The sequence below is a fragment of the Salminus brasiliensis genome, chromosome 12 (assembly GCF_030463535.1).
Source record: "Salminus brasiliensis chromosome 12, fSalBra1.hap2, whole genome shotgun sequence".
NCBI classification, from domain to species: domain Eukaryota; kingdom Metazoa; phylum Chordata; class Actinopteri; order Characiformes; family Bryconidae; genus Salminus; species Salminus brasiliensis.
The window spans coordinates 23,642,755-23,665,833 of record NC_132889.1 but is presented as its reverse complement, the minus strand read 5'-3'; the positions used below and the strand labels follow the sequence as shown (position 1 = coordinate 23,665,833).

General features: G+C 40.2%; 1 protein-coding gene across 1 annotated transcript in view; it reads left to right on the top strand.

The window, feature by feature from the left end:
- The window catches only part of ntn1b (netrin 1b), a 74,723-nt gene extending 53,033 nt beyond the window's left edge, over positions 1-21,690 (top strand). The window contains exons 4-6 of the mRNA XM_072693189.1: positions 129-182; positions 4,100-4,174; positions 18,844-21,690. Of these exons, the coding sequence (XP_072549290.1) occupies positions 129-182; positions 4,100-4,174; positions 18,844-19,166 (452 nt within the window). The 3' untranslated portion in view covers positions 19,167-21,690. The remainder of the gene's footprint in view (positions 1-128; positions 183-4,099; positions 4,175-18,843) is intronic.
- Positions 21,691-23,079: the final 1,389 nt, after the last annotated feature.

The following is a 23,079-nucleotide window of genomic DNA, read 5'->3' as shown; positions in this document are numbered from 1 at the left end:
GTTCTTTTGCTATTTACTGAAAAAGGAAATCTCAAGCAATAGGAAAAGAAGAGATGGCATTGAGCAGTTGAGAGTATTATTTTGGTTGTAGCTGATTTGTCTCTGTTTTGTTTTGTTCTTGTTAATAGAGATTCCAGTGGCCTCCCCAACAGCTACTTACAGCAGTTCAGAAGAACCAACAGGTGAGTTACTAATTAAAATGTTGTCTATCTGTTTGCTAAACATTCTTACGTAACATATTCATTTAACTTTTGGATTTAAACTTTTATTTGAAAGCAGTCCTATGAATAGCTAATAGATTAATATATATATATATATATATATATATATATATATATATATATATATATATATATATATATATATATAATGTCAGGACCTGGCAACTGTAGGTAAATCAATCAAAAAGTTACAAACCAACTGCTTGGCAGGTAGAACATTGCTATATCATCTCACATCATTTCAGTATGTCAGTATTAAAGTATAGTGGTGGCATTAATGTTAGTAATATATAAGAAATATTAATTGGGAGGTATTCACTCTTTGCTGCAGTAATGTTCCATGCTCTTCTGGGAAAGCTTTACGCAAGATGGTACAGGACCATTTCTGACTATTTTCTAACCTCCATCACTCCGGAGAGTGAATTAAATCATTAGATGAGTTATCAGGCATCCTTCTTGAGCAGGGCCAGGCTATTTCAATCCTGAAGGGCTTGATTCCTGCACAGTTTTTTTGCTTGTCCTGCTCAAACACAGTAAATTCAACTGGGTTTAGTAAGTCTGTTGAAATTGTGCTGGAATCTGGCCCTCAGTGCCCACCCCTGGTCTAGGGAGTTATTCTGTCTTGAACCTAGTATTTCCAGGTAGGATCCAGACCCACTGCGACAATGACCAGGAAGAAACTGATAAGAAGAATAAATGAATGCAGTATTGCATACAGAAATGATAACAGGACAACAATGTGTGAAATCAGACAAAAACTAGTTACGTCTTTCTTGATGATCTAACCTGCATGGTTATCAACATAAAGAAATATCCCTGGATGAACTGTCTCAACTGGCCCAAGGGTAAAGAGTTAGAAGGGTTTTTTTGGTTGAGTGAGACAACATCCGCGTCAGTTCTTTCTTCTTCCTTTTCATCTTTCTGTTCTGCTCTTTTTGTCTTCATTCTGACCTAAGGCCGAGACCATAACCATTTCATGGCAGAACACTTGGCAGAAAGCTAGCCAATATTGTGATTCCCAGAATGTTTTCCCTTTTACAAAACGTCTTAGCAGCAGATGTACATGATTTTCTTTTTTCCATGATGGAAAATGCAACAAGCATGTCAAACAAAGATCCAGTGTCGGTTCATATCCAGATTCACAGTCATGATGTTCCATTGTGAGACATATTTCCTACTGCTACATGACCTAGAGAAGCATTTCTCAACTATGTTGGATTGACAGATTGGTGTGTTCTCTCTGTGTTCCTTTAGAACATCCCCAGCGTCTGTCAGCAAAAGCTAGCTGGGATCCTAATCTGATTACATGCTTCATTTGCATGGGTTTGTTTCACCATGGAGCTTTTGTGTGTGCAGAATTAGCAAGGAGACGGTGCTCTCGAGCTGATTTTCACACTTATTATCTCAGCAGGTTGGTCAGTGTCAGCTCCACAGGAGTCTTGTAATGCACAATGTGTTCTGATGTTCTACCAAACCCTGCACGCACAACTCCAACTAGATGATGTGGTCTCCTTGTTCTGCAGGGGAATTGCTGCTTTAGAAAAATCAGTGGGTTTTCCCCCAACATTGAGGAAAAATGAAACCTTGGTGTACCCCTGCTTTCAATATTTCAGTGTTTCCATTGCTTTAACACAGCTGCTTGATCTGTTCGGCCAATTAAAAAGCCCTTGCTGTGCTAAAGTATGTGCTATAGCAGGGAAAACACTGGAAAAGTGCAGAGCAGGTGCACTCCTGGTACTCCAGGACATGGGTCGGGAACCACAGCTCTACAGACACAAGCTGAAATCCATTCCACAGGATTTCTAAGCAGCACCGTTATATACCCTAAAAGACATGCAATGACATATGGGAATAAAAGGATACTGCTTATGAACCATGTTGAGTGCACATGCATTTCCTACCCTCAACACACCTGACTCAATTCATCAGCTAATGATCAAACCACTCCAGAAACAGGTTAACATGTGTTGCACCAGACCTCTTTGCATGGTAATGGGTCCCCAGAACTGAGCTGGGAACCACTGGTCTAGAGGTCTAGAGAAAGGCTTTAGACCTTCCCCCGGGGCTATGCTGAATAAAACCTCTGGTGTGGTCCCCTGGTGGACCAGTGGACTATAGCATGGCCTTACTTGAGAGGGTACACAAAGCAGCCGTTTGTCTCCCAGCAGGGGCCGGGTGTTAATGAGGGCTGTGGGTGTGATGGGCAGTGCCGGGCTTTGTGTAGCCCGCCTAATGGCGGCCTGGGCATATCAAAGAGAGGCAGGATGGGGGTGGACGGGCCTTGTGGGTGCACAAAGCTCTCCCATCGCACCGCAGTACATTTACATGGAAATCAGGCATGGTTGATATGGACTCATCAAATTCATTTACTTTAGGATTGTCCTCAATCTCCACTGCTTTACGCTTTACCATCCTTTCCTCATTCCCTGCCCTCTTCCATTTTTTTTCCTTCTAAAAGTTGGCAGACATCTTTCTAGAAAAGTTTGTTGCCACACACTCGCACAACACTCTCCACCTCTCACACTCGCTCTTTCCATCTCTGTTTCTCTCTGAGCCTCTCTACCTCTTATTCTCTATTTCTCTCTCTCTCTTACCCACCCCCTTCTCCAACCTTATCACCCCCTCTTCCTCCCCCTTCAAGCCTCTTTTTTGGGGTGGCGTTTTTTTCCCGCTCCGCCATCGCCCAGGCAACCTCTTTCACACGGAATAGAAAGGGCCGTGAAAAGGGAGGGCTGAACAGAGGCCCTGGAAAAAAAATAATGAAGTTTGTCCATATTCAGGCGAGAAGCTGAAAGGTCTCCTCTCTCCCATCTCCCTCACTCCTTCTCCTCCTCTTTCCTCTTCTCCACCCACACTCCCACTCCCAACGCCCTCCCCTTCCTCACCTTCCGAAAAACGAAAACCCTCCAAGTTATTACCACTATGTGAGGTAGCCACACCGGGAGACTTTCTGGTTCCAATTTGTGTCAGTCAGGAGAGAGATGTCGAGGGGGACCTTCCTGTCTGGCCTGGCTTGAGCCCGGCCTTCGTCCAAAAGGTGCCTGGCACTGACCCAACACGAAGGCAGCCATCGGCGAAACCTTCTGGCACAGTCTGGGGCTCGGGACGCCGCGGTGGTTTCAAATGGACGTGCTGAGCGCGGGAGCTATTAATCATAGGTTCTGGAGTCTGATCTGACAGTGAGTCCATACATAGCAAGCTCCATTCAAACCAGGATCCACTCTTTTGGGTTGCGTATAGGCCAGGTTCTACAAGTGAATGGAGTGCAGCTTAATTTAATTCACTTGATTTGAATTAAATCAAGGGCCTCGCAGAGGAGAACCCTCGGCAGTGTTTCCCACCCCTCACAGTGGCCTTTCTTTGAGTTGAAATAACCTCCTTAGCCCCTGCGCTGACATGGTTAATTTTGGGGTCTAGGACAGAGTGGGGGGAATGGAGGGACTGGCCTGGGTAATGAGGGTTAGAGGGGAAATAACAATGGTTAAGTTTAAGCTTCAGTCTGATCTACTGGGGCACTTTCACTAGAGGGCTGTATGGCATTGGATTGGGTAGACAGACTGCAGTCTGGCCTGAGGACCAGAGGACCAAATCACGTAGCACAAAACAACACGCAGCATAAAGAGTAAAATGCAAGTAAACACTTGGAATCTGTCAGGACAGTTTGGCAAGCTTAAAATTCCAGCTTCTGAAGAACATCTAAACGAGTCACTGCAGAGCCGGATTCAAATAAATGCTTGGCAAATTGTGTATGATCTCTGGGACTTGTGTTTGGCACCCAGTGGACTCGATGAAATGAATGACCCAAAACTACATTGAACAGGCCATGTTCTATTGTCCCATAAAGCTCCATCTAATTCTCTTTCACTCTCCTTCCACAGACTGTGATTCCCACTGCAAAGCCTCTAAGGGCAAACTGAAGGTCACCATGAAGAAGTACTGCAAAAAGGACTTTGGTGAGTGAATGACATTTCAGACAAGGCTGATCCCTCTGGATGATTGTCATGGCGGGGTCTGGCCCTCATGTTTTAAGTCAGAATCTTTAGTGAGCAGGCGGATACATTTACCTGTATAAGCTTCAAATAATTTCAGTGCAAGTTAGTGTCATTCTCATCGGCTGGGCCAACAACCTAGAACGGAAATCACATTCAATTCAGCGTCCTTGTGCAAATTACACTCACTCTCTCTATTGCCTCCCACTCTCGATCTCCCCTATAGCGCTGATGGTTTATTCATGGGCTATGGGTTTAAGTTATAGCATCAAAGCTTATGGCCCAGCACGGCTCCCCTGATGGACGTGCTCAGACTGTCTCCCAGCCTCCAGAGGACAAAGGGGACAGCTGGTTCCTGTTGAAATCGCAGATTTGCCGAGAGTTCATGAGCACCCATGCTCATATTCGTGTTGATAGAGGTTAAAGGATTTATAAGAGCCATAAAAACGCCATCGCACCTTCCAAGCCATGTACCTCAAACCCATGGCATGGCCACAAATCTTTCAGCGTTTCTGATTTGCCTGGAGTAAGTTTAAGACCACCCCTTGAAGGGCAAGCTAGGGTATTATCAACAAAGCTACACCAAGTACACGAAGATCCTGCAAATATAATGCAGCTTTTATTGCCGTTGGGTCTTTCATATATGCTTGATGCTGTTGAATAGCAGTTAAATAGTTAGCAACTACTCTAGACTACACTGTCACCTAGGCTACCTAAGCAGGGTGAACGCGAGTGTCACTGCATAAGTCATGCTCTAAAGCTGTGTGCAGAGTTTAGGGAAACAGTAGTGATGTTTGACTTCATGGTGTAACATCTTGAGCTCATTCCTGCCCTTCCTGTCTAGAAAGAGCATTGAGCTAAAGGGTATCTGTTAGGACAAGGGGGTAAGAAGGAGGGAGAGAGCGAAAAGAAAGAGAGAAAACACACACACATAAACACATTCTTGGTATTGACATAGCACTGCAGCCACAGAGGCCATCCAGAGTGCATCTAGCCAGTATATCATTAGCACCTTATCAATATTAATATCTCATTACCTCTTATTACTTTGAATCAGTCATTTGAAATCACTTCACGACTGCTTTCCAAACCTTTTCCTGGCCAACCTTGCTTTGGGCAGAAAATGACAGATATTCCATTATCACAATCATCTGAAACAGCACCCACAGAAAAAGACAGAGAGACCTATTAACAGCCGTTGTGGTTCTCCGTAACTCCTATTGCGTGTTCGAGACATAGCTATAAAGTTTCCTTGCGTCTCTTGTCTCTCAAACACCAGTTGTTCGCACGTTTCGGCTTCATTCTCACAGGGGAGCTGTTTATCATGTTGATGTTCAGGAGGAGACGCGGTGTGAGCCAGACCTGTGTCTCCTGACCACAGTATTACTCCCTTCAGAGAGAGAAAGAGAGGGAAAGAGAGAATGCGTGGTATCTTCTGCACATACTGTATCAGCTCTCTGGTTACACATTCTTTTGCCTATCCGTGTGTGTGTGTGTGTGTGTGTGTGTGTGTGTGTATGCACATGTCCAAAAGCCCACCTGAAGTTTTCACTTCCTGGCTTCAACTGCTGTATCAATTCATCATCTGAGACAGCATCTGCCATACCATGCCATTCTTCTAGTGGAAGGATTTGGCCAGCTGCTAAATCCTTATAATATATATATATATATATATACATACTGCTACACATTAGTTGCTTATAAGTTGCCACTGCATCACACACCACCAAATGTGTAATGATAAAACTTTATGCAAAGGTTTGCACACCCCTGTTATTTTTGGTTTTCTAAGTGTAAACAAGTGACCAAAGCCTCTACAGGAAACAAACTTAAGCAGTAACATTTTCTGCATGTTTTAGAGCACAATACATATTTATTTTCTGAAGATACTGTAAAAAAATTGCTTGGGCATGTGCCACATTTAATGTTTTTTATATTTTGTAATATGTTCAATAGCTACTATTGCTTTAAGCTATACTATAAGCTTCAGCTTTAGAATGTGTAGAGGTGTGTTTTTGGGCCTTTAAAGATGTGGACTTATTTACACTTTACACTACAACAAATTTGGCCAGGTAGGCCAAACTTTTGTATTAAGCTGTATACATACTTAAGTGGGTTTGACTGTAGATACTTTCAGACTTTTACTTCAGTGTATTTTTGCCTCCATATTAAATAGTACACTTTATACTTTACACTTTCTATATACTGTATATTGTCGCTGTCCAATGAAAAACATGTATCTGCAAAATGGTGACTTTACAAGAGAATGCAAAAAATAGTCTTAACTTGGAATGGAAGTTGATGTAAAATATGAGCTTATTCCAAATTGATAGCATTTCTATTGGTCTATTCATCCAGAATTACTTACACAGTGTACAGAGAGCAGCTATAGCTGGATCAAACCATGGGGAAAACTAAAAACTGACAAAAAATGGAGATACATGTTTTTTATTGGACAGCAGCCATATACATTTCATATGCATTAAAGAGAAGAAAAAATATATATCATATAAGTTATATATACATAGTCACATAAGTACTCATACTTTTTCTTATTTACATTCCTGTATCTAACTGTTAGAAAAAGAGTAGTTGTTGGCTACCTGTGCAGGGTGTTTGGTGTCTGAAGTTTTGCAATGATGTGCCTTTCCAGAAAGTTTAAGACCACCCAAGAGCAAGCTAGGGTATTATTAACCAAATCACCCCAATTACATGAACATCTCTTAAATATACTTTTTTTTATACTTTCGTTTGTTTTAAACATCTACCTAAGCAGTGAGTTTAACTTGTATCTGTCACTGCATGAGTCAGGGAAACGGTGGTGATGTATGAGTTCTTGGTGTGGTTCATGGTGCAAAAGTTTACCTAGAAGTCTGAACCTCCACCACCTTCCCTAAACTGTTTCGACAACTTGACCTTGTACCACAGCGTGTAATACAATGTCAGAGACCACAGGAGCTTTTTAAGTACTCTAAGACTGGTGTGTCTTTTGGACATTTGTTAGCTACCTGTTAGCTACGTTAGCCTCAATGCTGCAGTGCTTAAAAAACAAAACTACAAAGTGCTAAAAGAGCTGAAGTTTAGTTACCAATCATGTATTGCCTTTCCTGTTGCTGTAAAACAGTCCTTTCAGGATAACAGTAGTCAATTCTATGATGACAGACTACTTCCATTTTGAAATTGAAAGATATGTTCATCCTCCAAAAAACACATTTTCTCACCTCAGGCATAAAATCCTTATTAATATAAGCCTTTTCATTTAGGAGCCATAAACATTCACAATAAAACGTGATGTGGCGCATGCCGCGGGATGGTAAATGTCATCCGAATATGGCTGCAGTGCTTCCCTAACTGCCCTCTAGCGACTGTTTTGCTTAACACCCATGCCAACGTAAAGGCCGCAAAGAAGTATGTGGCCAGTGACGGTTACCTCATTTACATTTAGATTTACATTTATGGCATTTAGCTGACGCTCTTATCCAGAGCGACTTACAAGGTTACTCGTATTACAGAGGTGGGCCAATGTAGTGTTAGGAGTCTTGCCCAAGGACTCTTATTGGTGTAGCACAGCATAGTCACCCAGACAGGGAACTGAACCCCAGTCTCCTGCATGGTGTAGTGGTGTTATCTGTTGCGCTACACTAAGTATTTATTTATATAGTATACGGCAGGGTGACAGGGTGGTAAGTCAAACTGAAGGAAATACACATACATTTTTTTGCGTTTTCACTTTGAATATATATATCCTCTATAAACTGGGAATCAAATCGTAGGTTTGATAAAAAAAATATTATAATTATCTGGTGATATTTTAGATACAAAACTTACGTTTGTCAATACAGAGCAATATACTAATAAACAATGAAAAATGATTAAAAATAGTATTTTGTTAACAACAACACTTGACTCTTTAAGCGTTTGAAACACAGAATGTTTGTGCTTAATACATCCGTATGGTAGAATAATCAATAATCAATGAGGGAATTGATTATACCACTATCCAATCTATTAGTCTCTTGTGTCAAAAAATAGCAGCATTCTTTTACTCTTTATTGTTATGTATTGTTTTTACTTTCTCTCTCTTTAACTTTTACATTTATCCACTTCTGTCTATTCTTAGCAATTAGCATGCATGAGTGGAGGTATAAAAGCCCCCCAGAACTTTTACAGGAGTTGATTCGGATCCAATGAGAAGTAGCGGGACAAAGCGAGGGAGCTTCCACAGCCTATTCAGGACTCAGCAGTGTGCATTCTGGGCGGCTGGGTAATTTTTTCGAGATGCATCGCATGCAGCAAATGGGCCATGCTGTTCCTATACAGAGCTGTCAGCCTCCCAAAAAGCCTCACAATTCATCAATCAAAGCCAGGGAGGGGAGAAACGGTCGCGGGTGCTTTCAAATGCGTCCAAATGAGCGTGGAAATATGGGGACTCTTCTGTTTTCCTCATTCATAGGGCAATAAAAGGAGATGGAGAAAATGTGATCCTTCTAAAACAACTGGGAGGATTAAAAAAAAAGGACCCCAGTTGTCATGCTCCTTCACATAATTCATTTCTTAATGCATTTGGAGATATTTTTCATTTCAGTCTTTATGAAGAGCTTGAAAATGGTTGAAAAACATAGTTTCTGCCGTCATTGTTCTCCCTTCATCGACATACTTTTGATGTCTGAAGGCAAGCATTGGTTATTTGTTGTTTGGGTCCATTTTAGAGAATTCTTTAAGATGGTTAAATCCAAGTCTGAGAGTTTTCAGTCATGTCATTTTGTGTGGGCTGCGTGTTTGCCCACCCCTGTTTCTTTAAAGACCCCTAAAGCCCTCCATGTGTGTTTGTGTCTGTGTGCTCTGCAGACATCCCAGGCTGACAGTATGAGACACCCAGTTTAAACAGAGCCTCTTCCATCTCACCACTCCGACACCAGCCCACATCAGGTGTTAAATCTGCCCTCTACTGACAATGAGAATGAGAGAGAGAGAGAGAGAGACAGAGAGAAATATTCCCTGCTTATCCTCCTTTGTTCCCCGTCTCTACGGAGACAGCAAGCATAAAGGCCTGCATTCTCGCCTCCCACCCTTGGTCCTGGGCCAGGAGTGAGCCACAATGAATCAAAGCACCGTGTGTATGTGTGTGAGGCGGGGACTGTGTGTGTCTTCGCAGGCCCCCGAGCAGTGCCACACATACACACACGCAGACTTGCAGCAAGGCCAGCAGTCAGCGCAGTGATAAGCGCCTGGGCGTAGGGCGGCCCAGCGGGGGTGTGAGCCGGAGCTTCAGGGCGCTAATCAGGCGCACTAATTAGATTAGGCTGGCTTGTGTGGAGCGCGTGGGTCACGCCCCAGCACACTGCCCGCAGAACACAGAACAGCGACGGGAGGCCCGGCAGCTTCCCTCCTTTCTCTCTGCGTCCACCCTTCCCAGTGTCTTTGTTCCTTTCGCCATGGTCTGAATCAGTGCTATCCCAAAGTCCTGGGCCACCTGAGAAAGTTGTATTTACAACTGTTTAACTGTTGAACTGAAAGGCTGCCTCAGAGAGGAACATTTGTGAATGTTCTTTTAAATATTAAGTGTATTATTTTTTTAATTGTTATGTGTTTTGTAATGGTTCTGACAGTACTTTTTTAAGTAAGAGTTCTAAAAAAAGTAAAAAAAGTTTTAAAAAGTCAAAACACCCTTTATTACTTTTAACTAGCAACACATTTCCAATCAAGTTATTATACTTTAGTGCTAAAAAAAAGGGTCTATTAAACATTATATTGCAGATGTTGCACTAGCTACAGTGGCATGTAGTAAAAAAATATTTTTACCAAACATCTGTACAAAGAAAATGGACATGTTTGCAAGCCTTTATGCTACAAATATTACTCCAGTGGCATACAAAAGTGTGGGCACCCCAGTCAACGTTTATGTTACTGTGACTAGCTCTTCTAAGTTCTTCACAATTCTTATTTTTTATATTCATATTTTAAGCAAGATTACTTCATTATTCTATATCTTTTACAGTTTCAAAATAACAAAACATTTGTCCATGCAAAAGGCATCTAGCTCTGTGAGATTCTTGGATCGTCTTGCGTGCATCTACATCTCATGTATTTTCGCTTTTGTTTAGCTCGGGGGGCTGTGAGTTGGCACCTCTTGAGATAGTCTATTGTGGATTTGGATTTTGCTGTGTTTAGCATCATTATCCTGCTGTAGAAGTCGCTGTCTTTTTTGCTTTTAGATTTTTTTTACAGATGCTGTGGTGTTTGCATCTAGAATTTACTGGTGGTTAAATTAACCCCTCAAAAAGCCCAAAGGCTGCCAGCAGGCCAAAAGCATTATTACACACTTCTATTACCCGAAAACAGCCTCACCAGTTTGTACAGAAGTCTCTGTAGTTACTAAGAAGTACACCTTAGTGTGTAATACGCCTTGGAGTGTTAAGGGGTTAATGCTCCTTATTCCACTGGCTGCAACACAAGCCTGAAAGATTACCCATCCAACAGTTTGCCAATCCAACATCATATCTTTGCTTCATCAGTCCACAGGACCTGTTTCCTCAACGCCTCAGGCTTGTTTAGATGTTTCTTTGAACTCCTGACACAGAATTTTGTGTTGAGGACACAGGAAAGGTTTTCTTCCGATGACTCTTCCATCAAAGGTCATGTTTGTGCAGGTGTCGCTGCACAATAGAAGAGTGCACCACCGCTCTGCACCAGCCTGCTAAATCTTCCCGAAAGTCTTTTGAATTTGATTTGCCTTTCTGCAATCGTACAAGCAGTTCTTTTGGAAACCTTTCTTGACCTTACAGGCCTCAACTTGACCTCCACCATACAGCTCCACTTTAGCCCCAACATTCTATGTAAGGTTTTAAAAAGACCTCTGTACAAGTGATCTAAAATGTTGCTATTTTGAAACTTTTACTTTATGAATAATATTTGCAGCATAACGGCCTTGACACATGCAGCATTTATTTGCACACTTCATTTGGTCAGTATATTCATTTGTAAACCTGCATAACAATAACACATTTTTTTTTTCAGATGGTGACCATGCATAATAATTGAATTCACCCTCTGTTCATTTTTATCGGCTCCTTTCACAGGCGACATGGACTCACTCTATCAATCACTGTTGTCTCTGGTGTTGGCATTGTGACAACCAAGCTAATAGTATGGCTGTGTCACAGCTGCCAGAACCTTTCAGCAAACATCAAAAGAATGAATTTGTCCTCTTCATCATGTGTGGTCCTTTCACCTCCAAAAAAATGGTAACCTAAACTGGGGTAGTGGAGCTTTTGTTTTGTTGTCAGATTGACGCAGCACCGCAATATTTTGCATGTTCACTTGTGTCTAGGTCATTGTGTCGCTAGCTGGGAAACTCACTAGGCTAACTTTTCTGAGACATATGTCTGCAAAGTTCTAGGAACACAAAAGAACCTCCACAGATATTTCTGTAGACCCAGGAATCACAATTTATTTTTAAGAGTATACACATGGTATTTGCTCATTAAAAACACTAATATAAGAATTAAAAATGAGCATGACATGTTAGCATATTTTTCTTAGCCATTTTCAATCCTCTCCTCAAGTCAGCCTACTGTTTTCATTTACCATCCAATACCATGCTTCAGCTAATGCTTTATGTTACATTATGTTGGCCTAAATGTGATCCAATATATTTAAATTGCGCTGGTGATGAGGTTGTAACACATCCATAAAGTGGCTGAGGTACATAGAGGAGAAGAGGAACAAGACATTTGCTTCCCATCCAGCTTACAATTATTTATTTACAATTTGTATATATTTTTACAATGAACAGTTATAATTAACAATTAAAATGAACAGTTCCAATGAACAGTTCCAATTAACAATTACAGTGAACAATTACAATTAACAATTACAATGAACAATTATAGTAAACAATTACAATGGACAGTTACAATTAACAATTACAGTTTCAATTACAAATAACAATTACAATGAACAATTACAGTGAACAATTACAATGAACAGTTACAATGAACAGTTACAATGAACAATTACAGTTCCAATTACAATTAACAATTACAGTGAACAATTACAGTGAACAATTACAATGAACAGTTACAATGAACAATAACAGTAAACAGTTACAATTAACAATTACAGTGAACAATTAAAATGAACAATTACAGTGAACAATTAAAATGAACAATTACAGTGAACAGTTACAATAAACAGTTACAATGAACAATTATGATTAACAATTTCATGGAACAGTTACAATGAACAATTACAATGAACAGTCACAATGAACAGTTATTATAAACAGCTACAATGAACAATTACAGTTAACAATTACAATGAACAGTTATTATAAACAGCTACAATGAACAATTACAGTTAACAATTACAACGAACAGTTATAATAAACAGCTACAATGAACAATTACAGTTAACAATTACAACGAACAGTTATAATAAACAGCTACAATGAACAATTACAGTTAACAGTTACAATCAACAGTTATAATAAACAGCTACAATTAACAATTACAGTTAACTATAACAATGAACAGTTATAATGAGCAAGTACAATTTTATCATTTTTATTGTGTAGAGATTTATTTGTGTTCTAAATGTAAATAGTGTCTTTGGAGTCCATATAAATGTTTTTGAACTACTGTTTTGACTTGTCTTGCCTTTTGCACAGTACTACACTTCTGTAGACATCAGCCAGGATTACACCAGTCTGCACTCATTCACACTTCATTTTTAAACACAAGTTTTTGCACATTTTTGTGTAATGCTTGCTTAGACTTTGTCTCCGTGATCTAGATTTATATTTATTTACTTACAACAGAGCTCTTGTCTTCTAGCTCAGAAATCTGCATATTTGCAGATTCACTGAGTGTCAGTTCGACTCTCATTGCTAGCACTATTGTAAGTCAGTCTGGCTAGAAAAGTGTTTTATAAATGAATACATGTAAGTGTGTAATGTAAATGCCCGCCTCTATCTATCGCACCTTCTTTTCCTCTCTCTGATTTGGAAGGCAACACTGGTTCTGGTGCAGCACACTCTTCAGACTGTGAATGGTGGATCTATCCCATTATCTTCTTGTCCCCTATTCACTCAGATCTAATTGTGTTTTGGGATTCAGCCATGTTGGCTTTTCATCACTAAAGCTGCGCCATTTCAGTGCTGCACTAGCAGTGGCATCTCAAAACAGACCAGGCCTGAATATGTCACTTATAGGCTAGCTGTATTAGCAATAGTGAACAGCCTACAACTCTGCATACACACTCATTCTGAACTCTAAACCTCTTTGTTCTTTGGCAGCATGCCCAAAAGCATCTAACAGTTGGCGAAGGAAGCTATGTGGCTCGATGCACTGAAAATGTACTTATCTTGAAGAGTGTATGGCTTCTGCAGGTACTAAAAATATATCATTGCTGGCAGAAAAGAAAACGACAGGAAAAGTATATTTTTACTAACATTTTAGCTTACAGTGGACGTCAATGTCACAAAGGTTTATTCCATGGCGTTGTTGATCAGTCCTATTGGTCCATTCATCATTAAATTTTGCTATTATTGTAAATATAAAAACAATTGAATAAAAACGAAATAGAGAGGTTTTGTTCTGGGAACAGCAATATAAACAAAACTACTGAAATAAAACTACTCTAAAATCATTAACTATAAACTAAAATCAAGCAAATGTTTGTCTGCTTGCTGAATGTTTTTTAAATTCAAGCACATCTGAATATAAACATTACAATAATTTAGTGAAAACACTAAAACCTGTGCTTACAGCTATCTAGCATAGCATGAGATAAAAAAAAAACACCCTATTGTAAAATGATTAGCCTAAATAAAGTATGTAGACTAGTCATCCAAGGCAATGTATTCCATAAGTCTTATTTGAGATTTACACTTTTCAATATATTTGTCATTTTCAAAACCTGTGCTATAGTGCTGTGATGCTTGCAGAGACCTTCCTCTTGGTTTTTGTTGTTTTGCTGTGTTCTGTGTACAAAGCTGGGTTTTTGTTTTTAATCAAGCCTATAGTAAAAAAAGTGGAAGAGCAGTTATTATCCTGTAGCTTGAAATTTGATACCTGTCTCTTGGCAGGAACAGTGATTATTAGTGTGCATTGCTAATGAGCTTTATATACAGTTCTGGAAACATATTAATAAATGATAAAAAAAATAATAACACTACTTTACTACGTTCTTCAGTAAATGCAGAGGTTCTATACAAACCAATGGCAACTCAAAGTACAGTACAATGAGTCTGACTACAGGTTTCTTCTTTGGTAAAACATCACATATAGAACCATAGGACATAAATAACCCCTTAGCAAAACTTTAGTACATTGGAAAATCTTTGCTTAGAGTGTACGATGAAGAACATCTTGTATACCTCAAATTTGCCAGTGTTATAGCAACACATTCATTAATTTACCACCATCAGTGTATATGTTTTTTAAGAACCCTTTTAATGGTTTGAGACCACTGTTGTAGTTTCAGTGCTATGTAGAATGTCTTGTATATGTTTCTTTAAAGAACTGTCTAAAAATGGTTCTATATAGCACCAAAAGGTACTTTCACTTTCGTTAGGAGTTAAATAGCCCTTTTTAGGACTACAATATATAACACACTTTTTGCTTAAGGTGTAGGGTGGGGGAGCTCTTGTATATGGTTCCTTAAAGAACCCTTTAACTGGTTCTATACCACTGTTGTAGCCAGTTAGAAAAGCAGTACTATGATACTAAACCCATGTTCACAGAGTAGGTAATAGCAGACTTGTTTATGGTTCTTTAAAGAACCTTTTAAAACTGGTTCTATATAGCGCCAAGTTCCTCTATTATTAGGAGTCAATCAAGCCTTTTTCCAGTAGTACAGTACATAGAACACTTTTTGCTCAGTATGGGGTGATGGAGGACTTCTCATGCATGGTTCTTTAAAGAACCTATTGATTCTGTTTAGTACCAAAGGGGAGTTTTTAAAAAATGTTGGTACTAGAGCCCATTTTGCTTGTGTAGTGCAGCTGTATCTGTATAATGGACTGGGGGGCTAGGCCTAGCTAGCTAGCACTAGCATGCGCATACAGAACCTGGGCTTTTGCAATTCCAGTGGTGGTGCTCTCTGTCCTTTTGGTACCCCTGGCTGTGAGCTCATGGCTGGCTCATGGCTGGCCGCTGCAGTGAAACGAGAGCGAGAGGAGAATGAGGCTCCGGCAGTGGATTCTCACACTGCTCTTGGAGCCCACAGGCCCGGCGAGCCGATGAGGTCGGAACACTTCCACGATTCTTCTGGAAGCTTCTCTGTGGCTGGGAAGATAAATAGTGGCCTCCCCTCCGCAGCCACCCACCCCCCCCCCCAAAAAAAAAAAAAAAACCTCCGTTCTTTTTATCTCTCTCCTTCTCTTTGGCCAGAGGAGCGGGCTCAGGCCCAGGGAGCCAGCGGGGATGAATGGTGGGCCCGTGGGAGTGCGCTCTCCTCACACTAACACTTCTCTTTTCTTTTCTCAAATTGGGTGCAATTTGCTCACAGCAGGCCCCCCGCTGCCCCGCCGGGACATTCCACTCTGTTATAGGGGGCGATTCATGCCCCCGTCACTAAACAGCGCTCACATTCAACAGTGGGGGACAGAAACAAGAGAAGGGGAAATACAGCACTTCCCCTGTCACTTTTACATAATGCCCCAAATGGTGTATTTCTAAAACACGATTCACCTTTGGTAGGTCACTGTCAGCATTTGTGTGTACCTATATGTGTGTGTGTGTGTGTGTGTGTTCCTGTGCGTGTGTGTGCTCACTTGTGTTTCTTAACTTTTTTTGTGTGTGTGTACGTTTCACACCAGAGGGCATTCTCCCTCTCCCAAGCAGGGTCAATTCCCTCTAATTGTAAAATAGCGACTCTTAGGTAGACCCCCTCTGGCTCTTTCTAGAACATTCCCAGCCAAACCATTTCTTCTCCAGCTCAGATTATCTCACACGCTTGGACTGCATGTGTTTAGAATGATGTGATGCTGGTCTAGCTCTGGACCCTCATGCAGTGCTTGTTTCACAGTAAAGTGTGTGCTTGTATTTTCTATAGATTAAGTCATTTATTTAACTTGCACTGCCTTCACACAGTCGCTGTAAAGCAACTGCCTGCCTGCCCCCAACTTCACAAGCCTGATGGATTTGCAGCTTTACTAACCCAATGGCTCTTCTCAACAAGCCTTTCTATCTTGATTTACGCCGCCCATCAAAAGTTTTAAAGGTGACATAAGCGTTTGCTAACTCAAATTTATGTTCAGCCATGCCTTCCTTCGTATCAATATTACATTCATTTCTATGGTTAAAAGAGCATATTCAAATTGTTGCTGCAAAGGGGGCCTGATCTAAACTGTGCAGGAAAGCAAGCATGCTCTTTTATAGGGGTGGGCAAACTACAGTGCGAAAGTATTTCATCGCTGTCCAAATGTTTGCTTCTAATGAACGCATTCAGCTACTTCAAGTTGCACCCATTGCTGACACAGCTTGTCTAGTCTCCATAGTGTTGCCAGTAGATTTGGGCGCTCTGGAGCAGATCACTATGAACCTATTGGCACCATGCCTAATGCCAGGCTACAGTGTGCTAGAGGAGTGTATAAAGCCCCACATCACTGAGAGCCGTGGAGCACTGGAATTGTGTTCTCTGGTGCTCCATCCAATATGTTTGGGATGAGTTGGGGAGTTGGGGTGATGAGGTGAGGTGGTGATCATCCAACATCCTGACCTCAATAACACCCTTGTTGCTGAATGCAATCAAATCTTCACAGCAATGCTTCTTAATCTAGTAGAAAGCCTTTCCTGTACAATTTGTTAATACCCTTCAAGAAGACATAATGAATGAGCAGGTGTCCCAATACTTTTGTCTGTGCATCACAGGGTGTTTATAACAATCGTGGAACCTGGGGAGCTACAACCATCTGTAAAAGGTTTGCCACCAGTGAGGAGAAGAGTACGGCATCATTGAATCACACTGATCACAGTTATATAGCTTAGTTAGCAAATCCTTTAAAGTGACTCCAATGATGGTAATTTAGGATTACTGCTAAATTAGGGGGCAGAGCCAGCAGAGGGACACTACAGTGAAAGTCTAAACACAAGCCCGTAGGACTTAATGAGGTTAATGAACAATTTCTGTAGCAGTAGAAGTTATTGTTCGTTCATAGATATTACAAACCACTGAGCGAAGAAATGCTACATTTGAGAGGCACTGTACTTTGAAGCAGGTACTGTACGCCCCTGCCTCTTCCTATTTCTAAAGCCCGACGGACGAAAGGAGAGTGTTTCCAAGGCTACATCCACTGTAGCCTAACATTACAACAGGTCCCGCTGGGGAAGGGGAGGGGTCGTTCGAAACACTCACTGGGGGCATGCATTGTCTTTGGCCGCAAGCGCTATGGCAACTGTTGCTGCAATACGGAACACGCTGGCCAGGACAACAAGGGAAGGTCAGGGGTCGGGACAAGAGGAGAGAAGGAGGGAAGAGGTTGAGGAAAAGCGAGTCAGCCATTTTGAAACACCCCCCGATGGGAAGAATGCACTGAGACGACAGGTTAAAGTGACTCTCTTGGCAAAAAGGGCTCTGTATACTCTGTAAGATGCCGTTTCTACCACTTTCTTGTTCTCTGGTGTCTACAAAGAAGAGTTCTGACTTTAGCTGGTGTGAACCACCCAGATGCGATTTTCCACATCCATTTTAACCCTATGATCTGGCCCTGGAAAGAAACAGGCTGTTTTCCCTTTATGGTCTGCTCATGAATAACAGAACACAGAATTAACACGTCTAGCCACAACATTAGCATTAACATTAGTGATTACTTATTCGTTTTTTTAGCACTGTATATATACGTTGTAATTATTCCTAGCAATATGGGTCTTACTAGATACCAGGTAGTGCAGAGAGCTCATCTGGAATGATGCTTTAGCTTAGCATGGAAATCTGCTAGCTTCCTATGCGTTAACTTCCTTGCACTGCACAATGTGCTTATTTGCTGAAATCTAGCCTAGTCTGGTGGTGATATGCAATTGCACCAGTGTTACTGGTGTACTACATCATATTCTGAGTGTTACTACCCCACCGTCTTCGACTAGGTGGTGGAATTATAAATGAATTAAGAGTCTCTGTATTGTTTGGGGGTTTTGGAATTGGCCCTTTTTACAGCCCTCTTTTTCTTATGAGGATGGGTTTCATATGATATGCCCTTGCCATATACTGGACTCTCATTATTTAACTATGCCAAGGAAAATACTGCTGTCCAACGAAAAGTTCATGAAAGAACTGTCTAAAACAATGGTCACCAACACAGCTCCTTAAGATCTACTTTACTTCACACCCTGGTCCAACCATCTCTGACCTTTCTTATAGTTGTCTTATCACAAAAGGTTGCCCTGGAGAGACGGCTTATAATAACTCACTTTTGGTTCCCTAATATGTGTCATCAGAGTCTTCCAACTCGGGTCTCCTTTAAGACCACAGACCCTATCTATAAGTATCACTTTTCTTTATAGTCCAGTCCTCGCAAGGCCTCTTGCGAGAATGTCTGAATTTCTACCCTTTCTCACACAGTACAGTATAATTTAGTGCTGCATTTGCAATGTCTTATCCTAACCATTCATTATTCTATCCTACCTCCACAGCTGTCCAAGTTCACGTGCTGAAAGGCGACAAGGCGGGCGAGTGGTGGAAGTTCACCATCAACATCATCTCAGTCTACAAACAGGGCGAGCACCGCATCCGTCGGGGTGACCAGCTGCTGTGGGTGCGTGCCAAGGATGTGGCCTGCAAGTGCCCCAAGATCAAGCCAGGGAAGAAGTACCTGTTACTGGGCTCTGACGACGACGACTCGCGCGGCCAGAGCGGTGTGGTGGCTGACAAGGGCAGCCTGCTCATCCCCTGGAAGGACCTGTGGGCCCGGCGGCTCCGCAAATTCCAGCAGCGCGACAAGAGGGGCAAGTGCTAGAGGAACCAGGCGTGGAGGAAATCATGGAAGGAGAGAGACAAAGGAAGGGATGGACTGAGCGCTGCTAAGCAGATGGATATTGCTAGCCTTTTGTAGGAACTGTTGTGAAGGAACCCCAAGTTTCACAGTTTTGTCCTCAGCTGTCTTTCTTTTTTCCATTTTGTGGATTTTGCAGAGTTTGCACCTAATGTTACGTATACAGTATGTAAAGTCGTTTTCGAGCGATCAGTTTTGGTGTCTTTCACTCTATTTTTTTTATTTTGATCTAGCCTAAATTGTCCAGTCACTATTCAAAAACATAAAAACAGATTAGCTACTGTGTCACACCTCTGGATGGCAAAGCCCTTTTAGACTGTGTTTTGTCTTAAGAGTTGGAGATGTTATTGCAAAGCTCATAATATATGTGCTCTCCTTAACTGAACTGATCACAAGTGAATGATCCAGTGACAAAAGATAAGTGATCTTGGGGGGTGGAGGGTCATACGTTATATATAAACTATATGTTGATGATCTGTGATTTTGAACCTGGTATCTGCGTAAAGAAGTGTAAAGAATGAACTAACAGCATCTGTAAACCCCACTTTCACATAATGCATCGCAGATGATACCTCATTGCTTCTTGAGCAATTCAGAATGTGCCATGGAAAAAGTGATATACTTCAAATTTTTGCTTGAACCACTATTAATGTAAGTTGAATGTTTTTTTTTATGCAGTGATTTTTGCAGTGTACAATGTAACATGTTTGACCTTAGATTACCATAGTGTAAGTCTAATTATATAAAAAAGAGCTTCATTCTTAACCCCTTTCTGATCCTGGAATGTGATTCAGTTGTAATAAGACAAAGTTTGGAATCCAGTCTCACTTTCAAGATATCTTGAATGGGGTGGCTCACGTTTACTGAACAGTCAGTATTGATGTAAACATGACTTTACATTTGAAAATGACACTTTTAAAATAATTCAACATTTAGTATTTAATTTGCAAAAAAAATAACAATTATGTAAATTGGGAAAAATATGTAACTGGAAAAACATTTTTAAAATGTGACAATTTGTGTGAGAATTTCAAAAATAAGAATAATTTAAAAGTGTGAAAATGTGAAAAATATTAATATTTTACATTTTGAGTATTTGGAAAAAAAGAATAATTTAGAAGTGAGAATTTGAAAAAAAGAATAAATTAAAAGTGTGAAATATGGAAAAAGATGAATATTTAAAATGTGTGAGAATTTGAAAAATGAGAACAATTTAAAAGTGAGAATTTGAAAAAGAAGAATAAATTAAAAGTGTAAACATTGGAAAAATATGAATATTTAAAATGTGTGAGAATTAGAAAAATAAGAATAATGTAAAAGTATGCCAATTTGAAAAATATGAATATTTTAAAAGTGTGGAAAGTTTAAAAATGATGCATTTGAAATGAACAAAACCCAGTGACCTGTCCTCACATCACTCTCCTCCTCCAATTCAGAGGCCCAGCTTCCTAGAGCACCTTAGTGTAAAGATCTGGTGGAGAGCGTGTTCAGAGTGATGCTCACTCGACCATTTAGGAATGATCTTTGTGTTTTGATGCTTTCGGGAAACACGGCCTGCATTCAAGGAGAATTACACAGTGAGGGTGAACTTCCTCCAAAAGAGGTAGTAGGAGCTACTACAACCACCAAAACCTCCTAGCCTTTACCTGAACCGTTCATACATGTAAACATGACACCTATGGTCATGCAGTTATGTCCGGTCCATGATCTATAGTTATAGGAACGTTTTGGAAGTCCTTACGTATAAAAGACCGGTTGACAGGTTGAAGACCACGACAATATGACCCATCCTGCCTCATGTAATAAAGCGTAGACCTACAGTTTGCTTGGTACTCTGTGGAAGGTATTGTTCTGTCGTTATTTGTATAGTTGTATAGTTATATTTTTGGTATAACATTAACTAGATTATATTCATGTTATTAACCAGAATGTTTAGTACCATAAATACAAGAATACGATTGTTAGCATTCTGTTTTGTTGTGTTTACATGATGAGTTGATGAAATAGAGAGAAATTTGTACAGTATCTGTGCTATGAGAACGAAATATTTCAACACACACACACACACACACACACACACACACTCAACTTTCTTAATATATCTCTCTAACATCACACACATACACATGTACACAGAATGTCTTACACACAGTACACACTTAAGTCACTGTCAAGCTATGAACTCTGATACTGGCTTTGAAAGAATATCTGTACATTCTCTCAGTTAGAACACATACGCGTTGGTGTGTTGAAAAAAAAACTACATGTATATTGACCCAACATGGACATTTAGACCAATTCTTCACTCCTGTGGAGAATTATTCTGCAGAACAGGTTCTGGATGAAGACCTAGCCATTGTTCATGGTCCCACCTGTAAATGGAGTTTAGCTGTATTCTTTGCAAAAAAAAAATAAAAGCTGTGTTTTGTCTTGTAATGCATACTAATATATAATGGTTCTCATAAAAAAATGAATATATTTAATGATATCTGAATTTACATGCCTTGGTTTTTTGTTATTGTTGCTATCATTTCTGTCTCTGGGTATTGTTTCTGCCTCACAACATGTTTGGGGGTTGGGCCAAGAACAAGTTGTAACCGTTCAACATGCAGATAGTGAGAAAATGGAAGTTGTTTTCAATAAACCCTGGTAAACATTGAACAAACATAAGGTGTAATGATAAAAAAAAAATACCTCTGTAATGCTTCGGTGAGCCACAATGTTTAGGCTATGTTATGCTATGTTGGGCTATAGGGGCAGATATCAAAGATAAATACTAACAGGTAGGACCTTTAACCTTTTAATTTACTCAGTAGGTGAGCAGTAGGTGAAGTGTGCTTACTATATTAATGTCCGATTTGGCCGATTAAATAATTGGCTTTGAAATAATTAGCAGCATTGCGTAGATGTTTAGATTTCATATCTCAATCCAGCATTTGATGTATTTGTGGAGGAACAGAATGTTTAGGTGACGCTGGACTGCTGTGCTAAAATATCTGCATGTCATGCATTGTTCAGCATTTCTAATCCTCTAGAAATAAACGCTATATGTCTCTGCAATGCTAGTTCAGGTGGATCTAGCTCCAATTTCATCAGTGTTTATATATCAGGGCAGTGGTGGCTTGGTGGGTGAAGAACTGGGATATTGTTCGCAAGGTTATGGGTTTGATACCTGGATCTGCTCAGCTGCCACTGTCGGGCCCTTGAGCAAGGCACTTGACTCTCTGCATGGTAGGCCCTGTGCTCAGACCCCAGCTTTTTAAGATTTTTTTTAATGACTTTATTGTATAATTCCAGTGTTATGGAAGCTAATTCCCTCCACTTAAAAAAATAATAATCATTAAGTGAGCTGCTAAGTAATTCTTTTGAGATACTTCGGAGATAAGTTAGCATGCTTTCTTTTTATTTTGAAATTTTGATTTCTCATTATTTTTAGGTGCTTTCTCAATATTTTTCTCAATTTCTTTCTCTGTATTTTGAGGCAATTTCTTTTTATTTTGAGTAACTTTTACAATGTCTTGATACAATTTCTTATTATTTTACATTTATTTTTTTTTCATTTCAGAGATGCTTTCTTATTATTCTGAGAAGCTTCCTTAAGTTTTTTAAAATCCTTTCTCATATTTGAGATGCTTAAAGCATTTGGAAAGAAAATAAAAAGAAATAAAGAAAGAAAGAAAAGAAAAGAAAAATGGAAAATACAAGCACATGAAAAATAACAGATTTACACTTTAGCCCCTAAAACCCACATTGCTGCCTCCCTTTTAGTAAGTATTCAGTTTTGTAGTTAGGTTAGTAAGAATACAGTGCTTTAGGTAAATAAATATGGTCTCTAAGAGTGTCCACAGGGCCTTCGAGCACTACAGCTAAATCTCAC